Source organism: Oncorhynchus keta, unplaced genomic scaffold (assembly GCF_023373465.1).
Source record: "Oncorhynchus keta strain PuntledgeMale-10-30-2019 unplaced genomic scaffold, Oket_V2 Un_scaffold_14044_pilon_pilon, whole genome shotgun sequence".
Taxonomy (NCBI): Eukaryota; Metazoa; Chordata; class Actinopteri; order Salmoniformes; family Salmonidae; genus Oncorhynchus; species Oncorhynchus keta.
The window spans coordinates 620,138-646,126 of NW_026290781.1; the positions used below are offsets into that span (position 1 = coordinate 620,138).

General features: G+C 41.4%; 1 protein-coding gene across 2 annotated transcripts in view; it reads right to left on the minus strand.

The window, feature by feature from the left end:
* Positions 1-25,989, minus strand: part of LOC127927422 (uncharacterized) — a 55,039-nt gene that overhangs the window by 8,072 nt on the left and 20,978 nt on the right. Inside the window, exons 2-4 of one of the 2 annotated variants that reach the window (XM_052513792.1) lie at positions 25,076-25,318; positions 14,577-14,819; positions 12,233-12,307 (exon numbers count right to left, since the gene is read on the minus strand). In XM_052513792.1, the coding sequence (XP_052369752.1) occupies positions 12,233-12,307; positions 14,577-14,819; positions 25,076-25,318 (561 nt within the window). The remainder of the gene's footprint in view (positions 1-12,232; positions 12,308-14,576; positions 14,820-25,075; positions 25,319-25,989) is intronic. The other variant, XM_052513791.1, reaches the window with a different exon arrangement.

Sequence of the window (25,989 nt, forward strand, 5' to 3'; positions counted from 1 at the left end):
AGATATAATAAACTGACCAGACAGAGAGAGAGATATAATAAACTGACCAGACAGAGAGATATAATAAACTGACCAGACAGAGAGAGAGAGATATAATAAACTGACCAGACAGAGAGATATAATAAACTGACCAGACAGAGAGAGATAATAAACTGACCAGACAGAGAGAGAGAGAGAGATATAATAAACTGACCAGACAGAGAGAGAGAGATATAATAAACTGACCAGACAGAGAGAGAGAGATATAATAAACTGACCAGACAGAGAGATATAATAAACTGACCAGACAGAGAGAGAGAGATATAATAAACTGACCAGACAGAGAGATATAATAAACTGACCAGACAGAGAGAGAGATATAATAAACTGACCAGACAGAGAGATATAATAAACTGACCAGACAGAGAGAGATATAATAAACTGACCAGACAGAGAGAGAGAGATATAATAAACTGACCAGACAGAGAGAGAGATATAATAAACTGACCAGACAGAGAGAGATATAATAAACTGACCAGACAGAGAGAGATATAATAAACTGACCAGACAGAGAGAGAGAGATATAATAAACTGACCAGACAGAGAGAGAGATAATAAACTGACCAGACAGGGAGAGAGATAATAAACTGACCAGACAGAGAGAGAGATATAATAAACTGACCAGACAGAGAGAGAGATAATAAACTGACCAGACAGAGAGAGATAATAAACTGACCAGACAGAGAGAGATATAATAAACTGACCAGACAGAGAGAGAGAGATATAATAAACTGACCAGACAGAGAGATATAATAAACTGACCAGACAGAGAGAGATAATAAACTGACCAGACAGAGAGAGAGAGAGATATAATAAACTGACCAGACAGAGAGAGAGATATAATAAACTGACCAGACAGAGAGAGAGATATAATAAACTGACCAGACAGAGAGATATAATAAACTGACCAGACAGACAGAGAGATATAATAAACTGACCAGAGATATAATAAACTGACCAGACAGAGAGATATAATAAACTGACCAGACAGAGAGAGAGATATAATAAACTGACCAGACAGAGAGATATAATAAACTGACCAGACAGAGAGAGAGAGATATAATAAACTGACCAGACAGAGAGAGAGATATAATAAACTGACCAGACAGAGAGAGAGATATAATAAACTGACCAGACAGAGAGAGATATAATAAACTGACCAGACAGAGAGAGAGATATAATAAACTGACCAGACAGAGAGAGAGAGATATAATAAACTGACCAGACAGAGAGAGAGATAATAAACTGACCAGACAGAGAGATATAATAAACTGACCAGACAGAGAGAGAGATATAATAAACTGACCAGACAGAGAGAGAGATAATAAACTGACCAGACAGAGAGAGAGATAATAAACTGACCAGACAGAGAGAGAGAGATATAATAAACTGACCAGACAGAGAGAGATATAATAAACTGACCAGACAGAGAGAGAGATATAATAAACTGACCAGACAGAGAGATATAATAAACTGACCAGACAGAGAGAGAGATATAATAAACTGACCAGACAGAGAGAGAGATATAATAAACTGACCAGACAGACAGAGAGATATAATAAACTGACCAGACAGAGAGAGATATAATAAACTGACCAGACAGAGAGAGAGATATAATAAACTGACCAGACAGAGAGAGAGAGATATAATAAACTGACCAGACAGAGAGAGATATAATAAACTGACCAGACAGAGAGAGAGAGATATAATAAACTGACCAGACAGAGAGAGATATAATAAACTGACCAGACAGAGAGATATAATAAACTGACCAGACAGAGAGATATAATAAACTGACCAGACAGAGAGAGAGAGATATAATAAACTGACCAGACAGAGATATAATAAACTGACCAGACAGAGAGATATAATAAACTGACCAGACAGAGAGAGAGAGATATAATAAACTGACCAGACAGAGAGATATAATAAACTGACCAGACAGAGAGATATAATAAACTGACCAGACAGAGAGAGAGATATAATAAACTGACCAGACAGAGAGAGAGATATAATAAACTGACCAGACAGAGAGAGATATAATAAACTGACCAGACAGAGAGAGATAATAAACTGACCAGACAGAGAGAGAGAGATATAATAAACTGACCAGACAGACAGAGAGATATAATAAACTGACCAGACAGAGAGAGAGAGATATAATAAACTGACCAGACAGACAGAGAGATATAATAAACTGACCAGACAGAGAGAGAGATATAATAAACTGACCAGACAGAGAGAGAGATATAATAAACTGACCAGACAGAGAGATATAATAAACTGACCAGACAGAGAGAGAGATATAATAAACTGACCAGACAGAGAGAGATATAATAAACTGACCAGACAGAGAGAGATAATAAACTGACCAGACAGAGAGAGAGATATAATAAACTGACCAGACAGAGAGAGATATAATAAACTGACCAGACAGAGAGAGATATAATAAACTGACCAGACAGAGAGAGAGATATAATAAACTGACCAGACAGAGAGAAAGATATAATAAACTGACCAGACAGAGAGATATAATAAACTGACCAGACAGAGAGAGATATAATAAACTGACCAGACAGAGAGAGAGAGATATAATAAACTGACCAGACAGAGAGAGAGAGATATAATAAACTGACCAGACAGAGAGAGAGAGAGATAATAAACTGACCAGACAGACAGAGAGATATAATAAACTGACCAGACAGAGAGATATAATAAACTGACCAGACAGAGAGATATAATAAACTGACCAGACAGAGAGAGAGAGATATAATAAACTGACCAGACAGAGAGAGAGAGAGATATAATAAACTGACCAGACAGAGAGAGAGAGAGAGATATAATAAACTGACCAGACATAGAGAGAGAGATATAATAAACTGACCAGACAGAGAGAGAGATAATAAACTGACCAGACAGACAGAGAGATATAATAAACTGACCAGACAGAGAGAGAGAGATATAATAAACTGACCAGACAGAGAGATATAATAAACTGACCAGACAGAGAGATATAATAAACTGACCAGACAGAGAGAGAGAGATATAATAAACTGACCAGACAGAGAGAGAGAGAGATATAATAAACTGACCAGACAGAGAGATATAATAAACTGACCAGACAGAGAGAGAGAGATATAATAAACTGACCAGACAGAGATATAATAAACTGACCAGACAGAGAGATATAATAAACTGACCAGACAGAGAGAGATATAATAAACTGACCAGACAGAGAGAGAGAGATATAATAAACTGACCAGACAGAGAGAGAGAGATATAATAAACTGACCAGACAGAGAGATATAATAAACTGACCAGACAGAGAGAGAGAGATATAATAAACTGACCAGACAGAGAGATATAATAAACTGACCAGACAGAGAGAGAGATATAATAAACTGACCAGACAGAGAGATATAATAAACTGACCAGACAGAGAGAGATATAATAAACTGACCAGACAGAGAGAGAGAGATATAATAAACTGACCAGACAGAGAGAGAGATATAATAAACTGACCAGACAGAGAGAGATATAATAAACTGACCAGACAGAGAGAGAGATATAATAAACTGACCAGACAGAGAGAGAGAGATATAATAAACTGACCAGACAGAGAGAGAGATAATAAACTGACCAGACAGAGAGAGAGATAATAAACTGACCAGACAGAGAGAGAGAGATATAATAAACTGACCAGACAGAGAGAGAGATAATAAACTGACCAGACAGAGAGAGAGATAATAAACTGACCAGACAGAGAGAGAGAGAGATATAATAAACTGACCAGACAGAGAGATATAATAAACTGACCAGACAGAGAGAGAGAGAGATATAATAAACTGACCAGACAGAGAGATATAATAAACTGACCAGACAGAGAGAGAGATATAATAAACTGACCAGACAGAGAGAGAGATATAATAAACTGACCAGACAGACAGAGAGATATAATAAACTGACCAGACAGAGAGAGAGAGATATAATAAACTGACCAGACAGAGAGAGATATATAATAAACTGACCAGACAGAGAGAGAGAGATATAATAAACTGACCAGACAGAGAGATATAATAAACTGACCAGACAGAGAGAGAGAGAGATATAATAAACTGACCAGACAGAGAGAGATATAATAAACTGACCAGACAGAGAGAGAGAGAGATAATAAACTGACCAGACAGAGAGATATAATAAACTGACCAGACAGAGAGAGAGAGATATAATAAACTGACCAGACAGAGAGATATAATAAACTGACCAGACAGAGAGATATAATAAACGGACCAGACAGAGAGAGAGAGATATAATAAACTGACCAGACAGACAGAGAGATATAATAAACTGACCAGACAGAGAGATATAATAAACTGACCAGACAGAGAGAGAGATATAATAAACTGACCAGACAGAGAGAGAGATATAATAAACTGACCAGACAGAGAGATATAATAAACTGACCAGACAGAGAGAGATAATAAACTGACCAGACAGAGAGAGAGAGAGATATAATAAACTGACCAGACAGACAGAGAGATATAATAAACTGACCAGACAGAGAGATATAATAAACTGACCAGACAGAGAGAGAGATATAATAAACTGACCAGACAGAGAGAGAGATATAATAAACTGACCAGACAGAGAGATATAATAAACTGACCAGACAGAGAGAGATATAATAAACTGACCAGACAGAGAGAGATATAATAAACTGACCAGACAGAGAGAGAGAGATATAATAAACTGACCAGACAGAGAGAGAGATAATAAACTGACCAGACAGAGAGAGAGATAATAAACTGACCAGACAGAGAGAGAGAGATATAATAAACTGACCAGACAGAGAGAGAGATAATAAACTGACCAGACAGAGAGAGAGATAATAAACTGACCAGACAGAGAGAGAGAGATATAATAAACTGACCAGACAGAGAGAGAGAGAGATATAATAAACTGACCAGACAGAGAGATATAATAAACTGACCAGACAGAGAGAGAGAGATATAATAAACTGACCAGACAGAGAGATATAATAAACTGACCAGACAGAGAGAGATAATAAACTGACCAGACAGAGAGAGAGAGAGAGAGATATAATAAACTGACCAGACAGAGAGAGAGAGATATAATAAACTGACCAGACAGAGAGAGAGAGATATAATAAACTGACCAGACAGAGAGATATAATAAACTGACCAGACAGAGAGAGAGAGATATAATAAACTGACCAGACAGAGAGATATAATAAACTGACCAGACAGAGAGAGAGATATAATAAACTGACCAGACAGAGAGATATAATAAACTGACCAGACAGAGAGAGATATAATAAACTGACCAGACAGAGAGAGAGAGAGATAATAAACTGACCAGACAGAGAGAGAGATATAATAAACTGACCAGACAGAGAGATATAATAAACTGACCAGACAGAGAGAGAGATATAATAAACTGACCAGACAGAGAGAGAGAGATATAATAAACTGACCAGACAGAGAGAGAGATAATAAACTGACCAGACAGAGAGAGAGATAATAAACTGACCAGACAGAGAGAGAGATATAATAAACTGACCAGACAGAGAGAGATAATAAACTGACCAGACAGAGAGAGAGATAATAAACTGACCAGACAGAGAGAGAGAGATATAATAAACTGACCAGACAGAGAGATATAATAAACTGACCAGACAGAGAGAGAGAGAGAGAGAGATATAATAAACTGACCAGACAGAGAGATATAATAAACTGACCAGACAGAGAGAGAGATATAATAAACTGACCAGACAGAGAGAGAGATATAATAAACTGACCAGACAGACAGAGAGATATAATAAACTGACCAGACAGAGAGAGAGAGATATAATAAACTGACCAGACAGAGAGAGATATATAATAAACTGACCAGACAGAGAGAGAGAGATATAATAAACTGACCAGACAGAGAGATATAATAAACTGACCAGACAGAGAGAGAGAGATATAATAAACTGACCAGACAGAGAGAGATATAATAAACTGACCAGACAGAGAGAGAGATAATAAACTGACCAGACAGAGAGATATAATAAACTGACCAGACAGAGAGAGAGAGATATAATAAACTGACCAGACAGAGAGATATAATAAACTGACCAGACAGAGAGATATAATAAACTGACCAGACAGAGAGAGAGAGATATAATAAACTGACCAGACAGACAGAGAGATATAATAAACTGACCAGACAGAGAGATATAATAAACTGACCAGACAGAGAGAGAGATATAATAAACTGACCAGACAGAGAGAGAGATATAATAAACTGACCAGACAGAGAGATATAATAAACTGACCAGACAGAGAGAGATAATAAACTGACCAGACAGAGAGAGAGATATAATAAACTGACCAGACAGACAGAGAGATATAATAAACTGACCAGACAGAGAGAGAGAGACATAATAAACTGACCAGACAGACAGAGAGATATAATAAACTGACCAGACAGAGAGAGAGAGATATAATAAACTGACCAGACAGAGAGAGAGAGATATAATAAACTGACCAGACAGAGAGATATAATAAACTGACCAGACAGAGAGAGAGATATAATAAACTGACCAGACAGAGAGAGATATAATAAACTGACCAGACAGAGAGAGATAATAAACTGACCAGACAGAGAGAGAGAGAGATATAATAAACTGACCAGACAGAGAGAGATATAATAAACTGACCAGACAGAGAGAGATATAATAAACTGACCAGACAGAGAGAGAGATATAATAAACTGACCAGACAGAGAGAAAGATATAATAAACTGACCAGACAGAGAGATATAATAAACTGACCAGACAGAGAGAGATATAATAAACTGACCAGACAGAGAGAGAGAGATATAATAAACTGACCAGACAGAGAGAGAGAGAGATATAATAAACTGACCAGACAGAGAGAGAGAGAGATAATAAACTGACCAGACAGACAGAGAGATATAATAAACTGACCAGACAGAGAGATATAATAAACTGACCAGACAGAGAGATATAATAAACTGACCAGACAGAGAGAGAGAGATATAATAAACTGACCAGACAGAGAGAGAGAGATATAATAAACTGACCAGACAGAGAGAGAGAGAGAGATATAATAAACTGACCAGACATAGAGAGAGAGATATAATAAACTGACCAGACAGAGAGAGAGAGATAATAAACTGACCAGACAGACAGAGAGATATAATAAACTGACCAGACAGAGAGAGAGAGATATAATAAACTGACCAGACAGAGAGATATAATAAACTGACCAGACAGAGAGATATAATAAACTGACCAGACAGAGAGAGAGAGATATAATAAACTGACCAGACAGAGAGAGAGAGATATAATAAACTGACCAGACAGAGAGATATAATAAACTGACCAGACAGAGAGAGAGAGATATAATAAACTGACCAGACAGAGAGATATAATAAACTGACCAGACAGAGAGAGATAATAAACTGACCAGACAGAGAGAGAGAGAGAGAGATATAATAAACTGACCAGACAGAGAGAGAGAGATATAATAAACTGACCAGACAGAGAGAGAGATATAATAAACTGACCAGACAGAATATAAGAATAATAAACTGACCAGACAGAGAGAGAGATATAATAAACTGACCAGACAGAGAGATATAATAAACTGACCAGACAGAGAGAGAGATATAATAAACTGACCAGACAGAGAGATATAATAAACTGACCAGACAGAGAGAGATATAATAAACTGACCAGACAGAGAGAGAGAGATATAATAAACTGACCAGACAGAGAGAGAGATATAATAAACTGACCAGACAGAGAGAGATATAATAAACTGACCAGACAGAGAGAGAGATATAATAAACTGACCAGACAGAGAGAGAGAGATATAATAAACTGACCAGACAGAGAGAGAGATAATAAACTGACCAGACAGAGAGAGAGATAATAAACTGACCAGACAGAGAGAGAGAGATATAATAAACTGACCAGACAGAGAGAGAGATAATAAACTGACCAGACAGAGAGAGAGATAATAAACTGACCAGACAGAGAGAGAGAGATATAATAAACTGACCAGACAGAGAGATATAATAAACTGACCAGACACAGAGAGAGAGAGAGATATAATAAACTGACCAGACAGAGAGATATAATAAACTGACCAGACAGAGAGAGATATAATAAACTGACCAGACAGAGAGAGAGATATAATAAACTGACCAGACAGACAGAGAGATATAATAAACTGACCAGACAGAGAGATATAATAAACTGACCAGACAGAGAGAGATATATAATAAACTGACCAGACAGAGAGAGAGAGAGATATAATAAACTGACCAGACAGAGAGATATAATAAACTGACCAGACAGAGAGAGAGAGAGATATAATAAACTGACCAGACAGAGAGAGATATAATAAACTGACCAGACAGAGAGAGAGAGATAATAAACTGACCAGACAGAGAGATATAATAAACTGACCAGACAGAGAGAGAGAGATATAATAAACTGACCAGACAGAGAGAGATATAATAAACTGACCAGACAGAGAGATATAATAAACTGACCAGACAGAGAGAGAGAGATATAATAAACTGACCAGACAGACAGAGAGATATAATAAACTGACCAGACAGAGAGATATAATAAACTGACCAGACAGAGAGAGAGATATAATAAACTGACCAGACAGAGAGAGAGATATAATAAACTGACCAGACAGAGAGATATAATAAACTGACCAGACAGAGAGAGATAATAAACTGACCAGACAGAGAGAGAGAGATATAATAAACTGACCAGACAGACAGAGAGATATAATAAACTGACCAGACAGAGAGAGAGAGACATAATAAACTGACCAGACAGACAGAGAGATATAATAAACTGACCAGACAGAGAGAGAGAGATATAATAAACTGACCAGACAGAGAGAGAGATATAATAAACTGACCAGACAGAGAGATATAATAAACTGACCAGACAGAGAGAGATATAATAAACTGACCAGACAGAGAGAGATATAATAAACTGACCAGACAGAGAGAGATAATAAACTGACCAGACAGAGAGAGAGAGAGATATAATAAACTGACCAGACAGACAGAGAGATATAATAAACTGACCAGACAGAGAGAGAGAGACATAATAAACTGACCAGACAGAGAGAGAGATATAATAAACTGACCAGACAGAGAGAGAGAGATATAATAAACTGACCAGACAGAGAGAGAGATAATAAACTGACCAGACAGAGAGAGAGATAATAAACTGACCAGACAGAGAGAGAGAGATATAATAAACTGACCAGACAGAGAGAGAGATAATAAACTGACCAGACAGAGAGAGAGATAATAAACTGACCAGACAGAGAGAGAGATATAATAAACTGACCAGACAGAGAGATATAATAAACTGACCAGACAGAGAGAGAGAGATATAATAAACTGACCAGACAGAGAGATATAATAAACTGACCAGACAGAGAGAGATATAATAAACTGACCAGACAGAGAGAGATATAATAAACTGACCAGACAGACAGAGAGATATAATAAACTGACCAGACAGAGAGAGAGAGATATAATAAACTGACCAGACAGAGAGATATATAATAAACTGACCAGACAGAGAGAGAGAGAGATATAATAAACTGACCAGACAGAGAGATATAATAAACTGACCAGACAGAGAGAGAGAGAGATATAATAAACTGACCAGACAGAGAGATATAAAAAACTGACCAGACAGAGAGAGAGAGATAATAAACTGACCAGACAGAGAGATATAATAAACTGACCAGACAGAGAGAGAGAGATATAATAAACTGACCAGACAGAGAGATATAATAAACTGACCAGACAGAGAGATATAATAAACTGACCAGACAGAGAGAGAGAGATATAATAAACTGACCAGACAGACAGAGAGATATAATAAACTGACCAGACAGAGAGATATAATAAACTGACCAGACAGAGAGAGAGATATAATAAACTGACCAGACAGAGAGAGAGATATAATAAACTGACCAGACAGAGAGATATAATAAACTGACCAGACAGAGAGAGATAATAAACTGACCAGACAGAGAGAGAGAGAGAGATATAATAAACTGACCAGACAGACAGAGAGATATAATAAACTGACCAGACAGAGAGAGAGAGACATAATAAACTGACCAGACAGACAGAGAGATATAATAAACTGACCAGACAGAGAGAGAGAGATATAATAAACTGACCAGACAGAGAGAGAGAGATATAATAAACTGACCAGACAGAGAGATATAATAAACTGACCAGACAGAGAGAGAGATATAATAAACTGACCAGACAGAGAGAGATATAATAAACTGACCAGACAGAGAGAGATAATAAACTGACCAGACAGAGAGAGAGAGAGATATAATAAACTGACCAGACAGACAGAGAGATATAATAAACTGACCAGACAGAGAGAGAGAGACATAATAAACTGACCAGACAGACAGAGAGATATAATAAACTGACCAGACAGAGAGAGAGAGATATAATAAACTGACCAGACAGAGAGAGAGATAATAAACTGACCAGACAGAGAGAGAGATAATAAACTGACCAGACAGAGAGAGAGAGATATAATAAACTGACCAGACAGAGAGAGAGATAATAAACTGACCAGACAGAGAGAGAGATAATAAACTGACCAGACAGAGAGAGAGAGAGATATAATAAACTGACCAGACAGAGAGATATAATAAACTGACCAGACAGAGAGAGAGAGAGATATAATAAACTGACCAGACAGAGAGATATAATAAACTGACCAGACAGAGAGAGAGATATAATAAACTGACCAGACAGAGAGAGAGATATAATAAACTGACCAGACAGACAGAGAGATATAATAAACTGACCAGACAGAGAGAGAGAGATATAATAAACTGACCAGACAGAGAGAGATATATAATAAACTGACCAGACAGAGAGAGAGAGAGATATAATAAACTGACCAGACAGAGAGATATAATAAACTGACCAGACAGAGAGAGAGATATAATAAACTGACCAGAGAGAGATATAATAAACTGACCAGACAGAGAGAGAGATATAATAAACTGACCAGACAGAGAGAGAGAGAGATATAATAAACTGACCAGACAGAGAGAGATATAATAAACTGACCAGACAGAGAGAGAGAGAGATAATAAACTGACCAGACAGAGAGATATAATAAACTGACCAGACAGAGAGAGAGAGATATAATAAACTGACCAGACAGAGAGATATAATAAACTGACCAGACAGAGAGATATAATAAACTGACCAGACAGAGAGAGAGAGATATAATAAACTGACCAGACAGACAGAGAGATATAATAAACTGACCAGACAGAGAGATATAATAAACTGACCAGACAGAGAGAGAGATATAATAAACTGACCAGACAGAGAGAGAGATATAATAAACTGACCAGACAGAGAGATATAATAAACTGACCAGACAGAGAGAGATAATAAACTGACCAGACAGAGAGAGAGAGAGATATAATAAACTGACCAGACAGACAGAGAGATATAATAAACTGACCAGACAGAGAGAGAGAGACATAATAAACTGACCAGACAGACAGAGAGATATAATAAACTGACCAGACAGAGAGAGAGAGATATAATAAACTGACCAGACAGAGAGAGAGAGATATAATAAACTGACCAGACAGAGAGATATAATAAACTGACCAGACAGAGAGAGAGATATAATAAACTGACCAGACAGAGAGAGATATAATAAACTGACCAGACAGAGAGAGATAATAAACTGACCAGACAGAGAGAGAGAGAGATATAATAAACTGACCAGACAGACAGAGAGATATAATAAACTGACCAGACAGAGAGAGAGAGACATAATAAACTGACCAGACAGACAGAGAGATATAATAAACTGACCAGACAGAGAGAGAGAGATATAATAAACTGACCAGACAGAGAGAGAGAGATATAATAAACTGACCAGATAGAGAGAGATATAATAAACTGACCAGACAGAGAGATATAATAAACTGACCAGATAGAGAGAGATATAATAAACTGACCAGACAGAGAGATATAATAAACTGACCAGACAGAGAGAGATAATAAACTGACCAGTAAATGTAGAAACATTAGAATCATAAAGACTGATTACTTTGGGAAGGAGTCTGTGTTTCCTGTTGACCTCCTGGAGAGGTGGAGAGGGATTGGTTGGTCTCTTTAGCTTCCCCTGAGGACAAGAACAGATAGTCAGATATATGTATCTATCTATCATCCCCACTGTCAAACGGTGATGCCAGGAGGTTTAGCACAGTTCCAACTGGAGGCGGAAGAGAGAGCCCAAATTAGGCGAGAGACTCTCCAGTTGGAGATGTGTAAAATTGAGGCAAATAAAGAACAGAGGCAGATGACGTTTAAAATGCGCCAGATGGAACTGGAGGCAGAGAGGCTAGCCTCCGGTCCTACTGTCACTGTTAGCGAGTCGTCCTCACCTGCTGTGTCCTCAAACACGTTTGACATTAGTAGGCAGATTGCCTTAGTACCTTTGTTCAGAGAGTCGGAGGTTGACTCCTATTTTTGTGTATTTGAGCGTATAGCCGTAGCATTGAAATGACCTGAAGAGGTATGGTGCCTATTACTTCAGTGTAAATGAACTGGTAAAGCCCAACAGGTTATGTCAGCGCTACCTCTGGAGGACAGTTTGAATTATGAAGTGGTCAAAGCTACTGTTCTTCGTGCCTATGAGCTTGTGCCTGAGGCATACCGACAGAGATTTAGGTCTCATAGAAAGTCTTCTAGTAAGACTTATGTGGAATTTGCTAGAGACAAGGGAAATCTGTTTGATAAATGGCATGCTGCTAGTAAGGTAACTGATTTCAACTCTCTCCGTGAGTTAATCTTGTTGGAAGAGTTTAAAAATTGCATTATAGTTGTAGTTTACCTAAACGAACAGAAAGTATCCTCCCTGGCAGAAGCGTCTGTGTTGGCAGACGAGTTTGTGTTGACGCACAAGAGTGTGTTTTCGGCTCAAACCGAGAGTAGAGCCACTGAGTTTCCTACCTTTAGCCCTAGTCGGCCAGCAGTAGTATATCAAGCACGCCAGAAGAATGAGCGTCCCTGTTTCTATTGTCATAAAGTAGGACATATGATTAATGATTGTTTCCTGCTAAAACGCAAACAAGGGATGCCTCTTCGTGCTGCCTCAGGGTAACTGTAGTTTGAAAGTCTCAGTCGACCGCAGTTATGAACCATCATTTGAGGGGTTTGTGTCCCTAACGAATGACGAAGCGTCTCAGCGTCCGGTTAAAATCCTTAGAGATACTGGTGCGGCGCAGTCGTTTATATTGTCTGATGTGTTGCCCTTATCTGACGATACATACTGTGGTTCCAGTGTGTTAATGCAGGGTATTGAAATGGGTTTTGTCCCAGTGCATTTGCACTTTGTGAAAGTACACTCTGAGTTAATCAGTGGAATATTCAGAGTGGGGGTACGCCCTATGTTGCCAGTGAAAGGTGTGACCTTTATAATGGGTAACGATATTGCCGGAGGAAAGGTAGTACCCGTATTGGAAGTATTGGATAAAAGTGACCACTCTCTCTCTTACTGCTCAGGCACGACAAGAGGGTGACGTGATAGATTTGTCGAACACTGTTCTGTTCAAAGAGGTTGATCAAGAGGATGGATTGTGTGATACTATATGTAGTACTTGCTGCTCTGGATTTTGAACAACCGTTTAAACTTGAGGTGGATGTCAGAGGTGCTGGTGCTGTTCTACTGCAGCAGGACAAGAGTGGAGTGGATGTTATTTTTCACGTAAATTTAATAAATGTCAAACAAACTATGGTTCCAGTGCCCTACCAGTGATTGTATATACTGACCATAACCCCTTAGTTTTTCTCCACCGAATGTACAACCAGAACCAGCGCCTTATGCGCTGGGCGCTGATTGTACAGAATTATAATTTGGAGATCCGCCACAAAAAGGGTTCTGTGTTGGCAGATGCTTTGTCTCGTGTCATGATTGTTGTTTTGGCAAGGTTGACTTTGTTATTGTTGTTAGTATTCATTGTAATATTGTGGTCGCAATCCCCCCTAGGGTTGCTCTTAAAAGGGTTCTGATAATGTGTTGGCAGATGCTTTGTCTCGTGTGTAATGATGATGTGTGTTAAATACACTAGTTAGAACTGGGCGGACCACCCACTGTATTTTTGGTTAGTTAGCTGTTGTTAAAGTAGGCTAGTCTAGCTTAGGGGTGTTTTTGAATACTTATTGTTTCTTTCCTTGGGTCCAGCTCAGCCCCTTTTCCTGCTCCCCCCCATTACCGTGTGTTTTACAATAAACCCTGAGTTTGACGGTAGATTCAGTTGTCCTGGTTATTTCGTTCACACTTTTACTTGGTCACTATTATAATTTGCCTGAGTTATGTTACGGGTCTCATTACCATCCCCTAGGACTGTCGGAACAAAAGGGATTCGTAACAGAGGTAGAGAGTTTCTTACCCAGGTCGATGACGAGGTCAGGTTCCAGATCCAGTAGAATCCTGTAAAAGTCTAATTTCGCACTTCTTGAGTCTTCTGCTTCTTCTAGGGCCTGGTACAACTGTTCCATCTGGTCCTGTCTGGTCATCTCTTTGATACTGATGTCACGGTACAACTTCTCATAGAACAGCTCATGAAGGATGGGCATCACCTTGGTAACCCTCCGAATGAGTTGATCCTTATGGACGTCCACAAAACTGGCACCTGAAAAGAGATGTAGAGTTATATAGTGTAGAACAAGAGGACATTACTAGTCAGGTTTGATGTAGAGGACATTACTAGTCAGGTTTGATGTAGAGGACATTACTAGTCAGGTTTGATGTAGAGGACATTACTAGTCAGGTTTGATGTAGAGGACATTACTAGTCAGGTTTGATGTAGAGGACATTACTAGTCAGGTTTGATGTAGAGGACATTACTAGTCAGGTTTGATGTAGAGGACATTACTAGTCAGGTTTGATGTAGAGGACATTACTAGTCAGGTTTGATGTAGAGGACATTACTAGTCAGGTTTGATGTAGAGGACATTACTAGTCAGGTTTGATGTAGAGGACATTACTAGTCAGGTTTGATGTAGAGGACATTACTAGTCAGGTTTGATGTAGAGGACATTACTAGTCAGGTTTGATGTAGAGGACATTACTAGTCAGGTTTGATGTAGAGGACATTACTAGTCAGGTTTGATGTAGAGGACATTACTAGTCAGGTTTGATGTAGAGGACATTACTAGTCAGGTTTGATGTAGAGGACATTACTAGTCAGGTTTGATGTAGAGGACATTACTAGTCAGGTTTGATGTAGAGGACATTACTAGTCAGGTTTGATGTAGAGGACATTACTAGTCAGGTTTGATGTAGAGGACATTACTAGTCAGGTTTGATGTAGAGGACATTACTAGTCAGGTTAGATGTAGAGGACATTACTAGTCAGGTTAGATGTAGAGGACATTACTAGTCAGGTTAGATGTAGAGGACATTATTAGTCAGGTTAGATGTAGAGTTATATACTTATTTTCTTTATGTGAATCACAGGGATTTGGGACAGCCTTAACTGTTCATCCATAACCCATACCTGTTCATTTTAACTGACCAGGCTCTAGTCGGGAATGCTCTAGTCGGAGTGCTCTAGTCGGAGTGCTCTAGTCGGAGTGCTCTAGTCGGAGTGCTCTAGTCGGAGTGCTCTAGTCGGAGTGCTCTCGTCAGAATACAGGAAGGCTTTTTAAACTCAGCAAAAAAAGAATTGTCCCTTTCTCAGGACTTGTTCTTTGAAAGATAATTTGTAAAAACCAAATAACTTCACATATCTTCATTGTTTACATTTTTATCTTACTTTAACCTTTTATTTAACTAGGCAAGTCAGTTAAGAACAAATTCTTATTTTCAATGACAGCCTAGGAACAGTGGGTTAACTGCCTTGTTCAGGAGCAGAATGTCAGATGTTTCCCATGTCAACTCGGGGAATCTAACTTGCAACTTTTCGGTTACTAGTCCAACACTCTAACCACTAGGCTATGCTGTTTCCCATGCTTGTTCAACGAACCATAAACAATTAATGAACATGCACCTGTGGAACGGTCATTAAAACACTAAAAACTTACAGACAGTAGGCAATTAAGGCCACAGTTATGAAAACTTAGGACACAAAAGAGGCCTTTCTACTGACTCTGAAAAACATAAAAGATGCCCAGGGTCCCTGCTCATCTGCGTGAACGTGCCTTGGGCATGCTGCAAGGAGGCATGAGGACTGCAGATGTGGCCAGGGCAATAAATTGCAACGTCCGTACTGTGTGACGCTTAAGACAGCGCTACAGGGAGACAGGACGGACAGCTGATTGTCCTCGCAGTGGCAGACCACGTGTAACAACACCTGTACAGGATCGGTACATCCTAACATCACACCTACGGGACAGGTTTCAGGATGGCAACAACAACTGCCTGAGTTACACCAGGAATGCACAATCCCTCCATCAGTGCTCAGACTGTCCGCAATAGGCTGAGAGAGGCTGGACTGAGGACCTGTAGGCCTGTTGTAAGGCAGGTCCTCACCAGCCAGACATCACCGGCAACAACGTCGCCTATGAGCACAAACCCACCGTCGCTGGACCAGACAGGATTGGCAAAAAGTGCTCTTCACTGACGAGTCACGATTTTGTCTCATCAGGGTGATGGTCGGATTATCGCTTATTGTTGAAGGAATGAGCGTTACACAGAGGCCTGTACTCTGGAGCGGGATCGATGTGGATAGTCCGTCATGGTCTGGGGCGGTGTGTCACATCATCGGACTCAGCTTGTTGTCATTGCAGGCAGTCTCAATGCTGTGTGTTACAGGGAAGACATCCTCCTCCCTCATGTAGCACCCTTCCTGCCGGCTCATCCTGACATGACCCTCCAGCATGACAATGCCACCAGCCATACTGCTCGTTATGTACATGATTTCCTGCAAGACAGGAATGTCAGTGTTCTGCCATGGCCAGCGAAGAGCCCGGATCTCAATCCCATTGAGCATGTCTAGGACCTGTTGGATCGGAGGGTGAGGACTAGGGCCATTCCCCCAGAAATGTCCGGGAACTCGCAGGTGCCTTGGTGGAAGAGTGGGGTAACATCTCACAGCAAGAGCTGGCAAATCTGTTGCAGTCCATGAGGAGGAGATGCACTGCAGTACTTAATGCAGCTGGTGGCCACACCAGATACTGACTGTTACTTTTGATATTGACCCCCCTTTGTTCAGGGACACATTATTCCATTTCTGTTAGTCACATGTCTGTGGAACTTGTTCAGTTTATGTCTCAGTTGTTGAATCTTGTTATGTTTATACAAATATTTACACATGTCAACTTTGCTGAAAATAAAAGCAGTTGACAGTGAGGACATTTCTTTTTTTGCTGAGTTCATATACAGTGGGGAGAACAGGTATTTAATACACTGCTGATTTTGCAGGTTTTCCTACTTACAAAGCATGTAGATGTCTAATTTATGTCATGCAATAAAATGCTAATTAATTACTTAAAAATCATACAATGTGATCATCTGGATTTTTGTTTTAGATTCCGTCTCTCACAGTTGAAGTGTACCTATGATAAACATTACAGACCTCTACATGCTTTGTAAGTGGGAAAACCTGCAAAATCGGCAGAGTATTAAATATGTGTTCTCCCCACTGTATGTATATAAGGTATACAGCCAGTAGAGGACTGGTTACCCCTCAGTGCCTGGTTCCTCTCTACCCAGTACAGCCAGTAGAGGACTGGTCACCCCTCAGAGCCTGGTTCCTCTCTACTCAGTACAGCCAGTAGAGGACTGGCCACCCCTCAGAGCCTGGTTCCTCTCTACCCAGTACAGCCAGTAGAGGACTGGTCACCCCTCAGAGCCTGGTTCCTCTCTACCCAGTACAGCCAGTAGAGGACTGGTCACCCCTCAGAGCCTGGTTCCTCTCTACCCAGTACAGGACTGGCCACCCCTCAGAGCCTGGTTCCTCCCTACCCAGTACAGTCAGTAGAGGACTGGCCACCCCTCAGAGCCTGGTTCCTCTCTACCCAGTACAGCCAGTAGAGGACTGGTCACCTCTCAGAGCCTGGTTCCTCTGGTGTACCCAGTACAGCCAGTAGAGGACTGGTCACCCCTCAGAGCCTGGTTCCTCTCAACCCAGTTCAGCCAGTAGAGGACTGGTCACCCCTCAGAGCCTGGTTCCTCTGGTCTACCCAGTACAGCCATTAGAGGACTGGTCACCCCTCAGAGCCTGGTTCCTCTCAACCCAGTTCAGCCAGTAGAGGACTGGTCACCCCTCAGAGCCTGGTTCCTCTCTACCCAGTACAGCCAGTAGAGGACTGGTCACCCCTCAGAGCCTGGTTCCTCTCTACCCAGTACAGCCAGTAGAGGACTGGTCACCCCTCAGAGCCTGGTTCCTCTCTACCCAGTACAGCCAGTAGAGGACTGGTCACCCCTCAGAGCCTGGTTGCTCTCTACTGTTACGTTCCCCAGTTTATGTGTTGTAGTTTGTGTTTGTGCATGTGTTTATTTCAGGAAATGGCTTCCGGAAATCCCTCAAGCAGCTGATTGGTCGACTCCAGGGCTAATTGGAGAGCTGACCCCGCCCATTCCCTCAGACGCTATATAAAAGCCAGTGTTCTGTTCAGGAGGGAGATCTTTTTTGTAGAGATTTTCTGAGAGATTTTGCTAGAGGTTGATTTTGCTGAGAGTTGGTATATTTTGTGAGTTTGTTGCTTATTTGATGTCGTTTGTTAGTTTGTTTGAAAATGGTTTAATATTCTGTTTCATTTGTTCCCAGGGGAGAAGGGGACGGCACCTAGGGAGTGCTTAGGCAAGAGGCCCGCGGGCATACATATACCCGTAGCATATTCGCTGTCTAGGCACACTAGGTAAGACCTGGGCGGACCACCCCCTGTATTTTGGTTAGGGCACCAGGTGGTGCTAAATTAGGTAAGTAGTGGGTAGGCAGGTAAGATAGGAGAGGGGGGTTTGAGATTTACTTTCTTTGCTTTGGTTCCGTCCAGCCCCTTTTCCCCATATTACCGTGTAAAGGAATAAAGTCCTTGTAAACGGTACCACATTCTGCATGTTGTCATTCTTACTTGCACCTACAGTCCATACCTTTTTCTCTTCACGGAGAGTTTAGTTGTAGCAGGGTGTTGCGTTCCCTCTTCATAGAGGCGTGCGTAACGTAATGGGGGCTCATCCGGGATTTTTCCATTAAACCCACCGGACCCTGCTGCTCTGAGCTCTGTATGGTTAGTGATTGAGGTGTGATGGTAGGTTGTGAGTTTGGATGACTTGTTTAGTTAGTGTGTTCAGGAGACTGCATTGTATATAAGATGGCTGCATCAGCCATCTCCAAGTTTTTTGAAGCGCCCTCTATTGATTGTTTGGGTAGGTTTCATAAAGTAGACCTTGTAGCTATAGCTGACCATTATGGATTTGTTGTCCCTGAGAAAGTCCTAAAGGCTGAGCTTTTGGTACTAGTCAGGGAGGGTTTAGTGAGAGAACGGATTCTCTCATTGCAAGGAGAGGAGACTGGTAGACCTTCTGATGCCAAGTCAGAGGACAGGGCGGAGGAAGGGGTTCCTCGTACCCCCTTTACATTGCCCCGATTCGATCTTCTGCTTCGGGTAGTTCAGATGGGACTGCTAGGCTGAAGGTGAGGCTGGCTCGGTTAGAAATGGAGCAAAAAGATAAAGAGAGACGGATGATTTTGAACTTGAAATTAGGAAAATAGAAGCTGACAAGGAGGTGAGGATCCGACAACTGGAGCTAGATGCTGCCTCCAGTGTGACTCCACAAGCTGCTCATCATCAAGCCCACTTCGATGTGAGTAAAAACATAGCTTTAGTCCCTCCATTCCGAGAGTCGGAAGTTGATTATTATTTCTCTGCGTTTGAGCGTGTGGCCGCTGCGCTGCATTGGCCACTCAAGGTTTGGCCGCTCCTGATACAATGTAAATTGTCTGGGAAAGCTCAGGAAGTAGTAGCTGCTCTCTCCCTGGAAGACAGTTTACACTACGATATGGTTAAAACTACAGTGTTGCGGGCTTATGAGTTGGTGCCTGAAGCTTATAGACAGCGCTTCAGGAACCACAAGAAACCCTCTCACCGTACATTTGTTGAATTTGCTAGGGACAAAGAGTCTCTGTTTAGTCGCTGGTGTTCAGCCAGTAAAGCTAACACCTTTGCTGATATTTGGGAGTTGATGCTGTTGGAGGACTTTAAAAGCAACCTCCCAGATAGAATTGTAGTTCATTTAAATGAACAGAAAGTGGTGACATTGGCCCAAGCAGCAGTGTTGGCAGATGGGTACGCTTTGACACACAAGACTGTCTTTGGTGCACCTCGTTTTGAAGGCCGGACGATTACGTCATCAGTTCCTCGTTCAGGTCGCTTTACCGCTGACAACCCTAAGCCTTTTCATGAAATCCGTGAATGTTTTTACTGTCACCAAAAGGGTCACGTGATTGCGGACTGCCCAGTTTTGAAAAATAAACCGCAACAGTCCCAGTCACCGCCCCCAAAACTGAAAAGTTTGGGTTTAGTCAAGTCTTTGGCTCGTCCCTTGGATCGAGTTATTGATTCACCATTTGAGAAACCGGATCATGTCTATGCTCCATTTATCTCTGCCGGTTGTGTTTCCTTAACAGGAGAACAAGCTGATCAAAAGCCTATCCAAATCCTACGAGACACCGGGGCGGCGCAGTCAGTAATCGTTACTGATGCTTTACCCTGGTCTCCTGAAACGTATTGTGGCTCACATGTCATATTACAGGGGATAGAGACAAAAACAGTACCTGTACCATTACACTGGGTCCACTTAGTGTCAGACTTGGTATCAGGACGTTTCTGTGTTGGTGTAGTGTCTACACTGCCAGTAAAAGGAGTCACATTGCTACTAGGGAATGATATTGCTGGTGGTAATGTCACTCCTGTGTTAGAGGTAGTAGACAAGCCAGAAATCAGAACTACAGATGAGAAATTGGTTCAAGCATTTCCACATGTTTTTCCTGCTTGTGTGTTAACGAGGGCACAATCTCGCAAGCTAGGAGATGTGGTGGATTTGGCTAGTTCCATTTTTGAGAATGTTGAGGTAGAAGACATTGCCCCGAGCCTTCTGCAATGCCGACAGTTTTTACCCCCGTAAAAACTAAGGCAGGGGAAAACGAAATTGTGCCCCAGTTACATGACATTCTTTTGTCTGTCACCCCCGAGAAGGTGATTGAATGTCAAAAAGAAGACCAGTCTTTGCAAGTGTTTTGCTTCGGTAATTTCCATTGGGGAAGCTAAAACTAGAGACCACTTACTTTATGGAAGCAGGAGTTTTGATGCGTAAATGGGCATCTCATGACACCATTAATGACTGGAGTGAAGTGTGTCAAGTGGTTGTTCCTACACCAGGTGCTGTCACTCGCCCATGACCAGGCGTGGTCTGGACACTTGGGGATCACAAAGACTTATAACCGGGTCCTTCGTCATTTCTTCTGGCCAGGTTTGAAGGTTGACGTGGTCCAATTTTGTAAAACATGTCACATATGTCAACTCACTGGGAAAGTGAATCAAACAGTTCCTCGAGCGCCGCTCTGCCCGATTCCTGTGGTGGGGGAACCGTTTGAAAGAGTGATAATTGATTGTTGGTCCATTGCCGAAAACCAGGTCAGGTAACCAGTTCCTACTAACAATAATGTGCAGTGCTACTCGATACCCAGAGGCTATTCCTCTCCGTACTATAACGGCTAAGACTGTGGTGAAGGCACTGGTGAAGTTCTTCTCTACGTTTGGACTCCCTAAAGTAATCCAAACTGATCAGGGATCCAACTTCATGTCTAAACTGTTTTCAAATGTCTTAAAGACATTGTGTATTTCCCATCAGGTCTCCAGTCCGTATCATCCAGAGAGTCAAGGGGCTCTAGAACGCTGGCATCAGACACTGAAGGCAATGCTACGCAAGTATTGTATGGATACCAGTACTGATTGGGATGAGGGGGTGCCCTTTGTCCTATTTGCTATAAGGGAAACGATACAAGAGTCCTTAGGGTTCAGCCCTGCTGACCTTGTGTTTGGACACACCCCACGGGGTCCGCTGAAAGTTTTGAAGGAGCATATCTTATCTCCTACACCCAGTAGCGCCCCTAAAAATGTGTTGGATTATGACAGTAAGATGCGGGAGAGACTGCACGCCGCATGCGCGTTAGCCCAAAAGTCTCTCTCCTCGTCTCAAAAACGCATGAAGTTGCATTATGACAAAAAGGCTGTTGGCCGTTCATTTGCACCAGGGGATCAAGTTTTAGTTTTGTTGCCAATCCCTGGCTCATCTCTGTCAGCACGTTTTTCTGGACCATATCTGGTGGAAGAAAACTCAATGACACCAATTATGTGATAAAGACACCAGATCGAAGGCGTTCTTCCTGTGTGTGTCATGTTAACATGCTGAAAACATATTATGTGCGTGATTCTCCCGACAGCTCCTCAAGTAAGCCGGTCCAGCCCGCCGTCTCCAGTGTGGCTGCGGTGGTGCTGAAGCCTGGCTGGGACCTAGATGAGGATAAGGAGGACTGGTTGGAGTTACGCCATACGTTACAGCAAGGTGAACGCCTATGTAATTCAGAGATGCTGAAGAAGTTACCCTCTCAAATGGAACATTTGGATAGCGATCAAACTAAGGATCTTATCCTGTTGATAAACAGTTTTCTCAGTGTGTTTCAGGACAGTCCAAGTCGCACATCCATCTTGGAACATGACGTGGATGTGGGGAACGCTGTTCCTATACGTCAGCATCCGTACCGGGTTAATGCTAAGAAAAGGGAGGTAATGAAAAGTGAGGTAGCTTATTTATTACAGAATGACATGGCAAAACCCAGTAACAGCTCCTGGAGTTCCCGATGTATTCTTGTTCCTAAGCCAGATGGTACGTCCCGTTTATGTACGGACTATCGTCGCGTAAATGCAGTTACAAAGTCTGATTCTTTTCCTATACCTCGCTTAGATGACTGTATTGATAGAATTGGTTCTGCTGCTTACGTTAGTAAGTTCGATTTGTTAAAAGGTTATTGGCAGGTGCCTCTGACCTCTCGAGCTTCTGACATATCGGCTTTTGTTACGCCAGATAACTTCGTACAATACACTGTAATGCCCTTTGGCATGTGTAATGCACCTGCTACTTTTCAGCGGCTAGTTAACATTGTGTTTGAAGATGTGCCAAATTGTACTGCGTACCTTGACGATGTGGTGATTCATTCGTCTACTTGGTCTGATCATCTCTCCACTTTGAAAAGTGTGTTTCAGCGGTTGGAGAAGGCTTCTTTAACCCTCAATTTGGCCAAGTGTGAGTTTGGGAAGGCTACAGTGACTTACTTAGGGAAACAAGTGGGACAAGGTCAAGTGCGCCCAGTAACTGGCAAAGTGGAAGCAATTGTTGCTTTTCCTGCTCCCACTACTCGCCGCCAGTTGCGCAGATTCCTAGGGATGGTAGGGTACTATCGTACATTCTGTAAGAATTTCTCGATGGTAGTTGCTCCCCTTTCATCTCTGCTTAGTCCCAAGGTACCATTCAAGTGGTCCAAGGACTGTAACTACGCTTTTGAGTCCGCTAAAGCGCTACTTTGTAGTGCCCCAGTGCTTGCCGCCCCCAACTTTGACAAACCTTTTAAGTTGGAGGTAGATGATAGTATAGTGGGGGTGGGTGCGGTTCTCTTACAGGAAGATGAAGACTGAGTGGATCGGCCCGTCAGTTTCTTCTCCCGTAAGTTCAATTCGTGTCAGTCAAGGTACTCCACTATTGAACAAGAGACGCTGGCTTTATTGCTTGCCTTACAGTTCTTTGAGGTATATGTGGGCTCCAGTGCCTTGCCTGTTATGGTCTTCACAGACCATAATCCGTTGGTGTTCTTGAAACAAATGTACGACCAGAACCGCCGCCTTATGCGGTGGGCTCTGATTGTGCAAAGATAGATTGTACAAGGATATATTGTACAGATAGCTTATGTGAAGGGCTCGGTGAATATGGTTGCTGACGCTCTATCACGGGTTTACTAACTGGGGATACGTTGGCTTTTGTTATTGCAAAACTAGGTTTGCAATTTTGTGGTGGGCGTGTTACGTTCCCCAGTTTATGTGTTGTAGTTTGTGTTTGTGCATGTGTTTATTTCAGGAAATGGCTTCCGGAAATCCTCAAGCAGCTGATTGGTCGACTCCAGGGCTAATTGAGAGCTGACCCCGCCCATTCCCTCAGACGCTATATAAAAGCCAGTGTTCTGTTCAGGAGGGAGATCTTTTTGTAGAGATTTTCTGAGAGATTTTGCTAGAGGTTGATTTTGCTGAGAGTTGGTATATTTTGTGAGTTTGTTGCTTATTTGATGTCGTTTGTTAGTTTGTTTGAAAATGGTTTAATATTCTGTTTCATTTGTTCCCAGGGGGAGAAGGGGACGGCACCTAGGGAGTGCTTAGGCAAGAGGCCCGCGGGCATACATATACCCGTAGCATATTCGCTGTCTAGGCACACTAGGTAAGACCTGGGCGGACCACCCCCTGTATTTTGGTTAGGGCACCAGGTGGTGCTAAATTAGGTAAGTAGTGGGTAGGCAGGTAAGATAGGAGAGGGGGGGGGAGGTTTTGAGATTTACTTTCTTTGCTTTGGTTCCGTCCAGCCCCTTTTCCCCATATTACCGTGTAAAGGAATAAAGTCCTTGTAAACGGTACCACATTCTGCATGTTGTCATTCTTACTTGCACCTACAGTCCATACCTTTTTCTCTTCACGGAGAGTTTAGTTGTAGTAGGGTGTTGCGTTCCCTCTTCATAGAGGCGTGTGTAACATCTACCCAGTACAGCCAGGAGAGGACTGGTCACCCCTCAAAGCCTGGTTCCTCTCAACCCAGTTCAGCCAGAAGAGAGGTTCTTACCCAGGTGATAGACTAGATAAGGTTTATATTCCAGTGATATGTAACCAGAGGTAGAGAGGTTCTTACCCAGGTCAATGACAAGGTCAGGTTCCAGATCCAGTAGAATCCTGTAAAAGTCTAATTTCGCACTTCTTGAGTCTTCTGCTTCTTCTAGGGCCTGGTACAACTGTTCCATCTGGTCCTGGCTGGTCATATCTTTGATACTGATGTCACGGTACAACTTCTCATAGAACAGCTCATGAAGGATGGGCATCACCTTGGTAACCCTCCGAATGAGTTGATCCTTATGGATGTCCACAAATATGGCACCTGAAAAGAGATGTAGAGTTATATAGTGTAGAACAAGAGGACATTACTAGTCAGGTTAGATGTAGAGGACATTACTAGTCAGGTTAGATGTAGAGGACATTACTAGTCAGGTTAGATGTAGAGGACATTACTAGTCAGGTTAGATGTAGAGGACATTACTAGTCAGGTTAGATGTAGAGGACATTACTAGTCAGGTTAGATGTAGAGGACATTACTAGTCAGGTTAGATGTAGAGGACATTACTAGTCAGGTTAGATGTAGAGGACATTACTAGTCAGGTTAGATGTAGAGGACATTACTAGTCAGGTTAGATGTAGAGGACATTACTAGTCAGGTTAGATGTAGAGGACATTTACTAGTCAGGTTTGATGTAGAGGACATTTACTAGTCAGGTTTGATGTAGAGGACATTTACTAGTCAGGTTAGATGTAGAGGACATTTACTAGTCAGGTTAGATGTAGAGGACATTTACTAGTCAGGTTAGATGTAGAGGACATTTACTAGTCAGGTTAGATGTAGAGGACATTACTAGTCAGGTTAGATGTAGAGGACATTACTAGTCAGGTTAGATGTAGAGGACATTACTAGTCAGGTTAGATGTAGAGGACATTACTAGTCAGGTTAGATGTAGAGGACATTACTAGTCAGGTTAGATGTAGAGGACATTACTA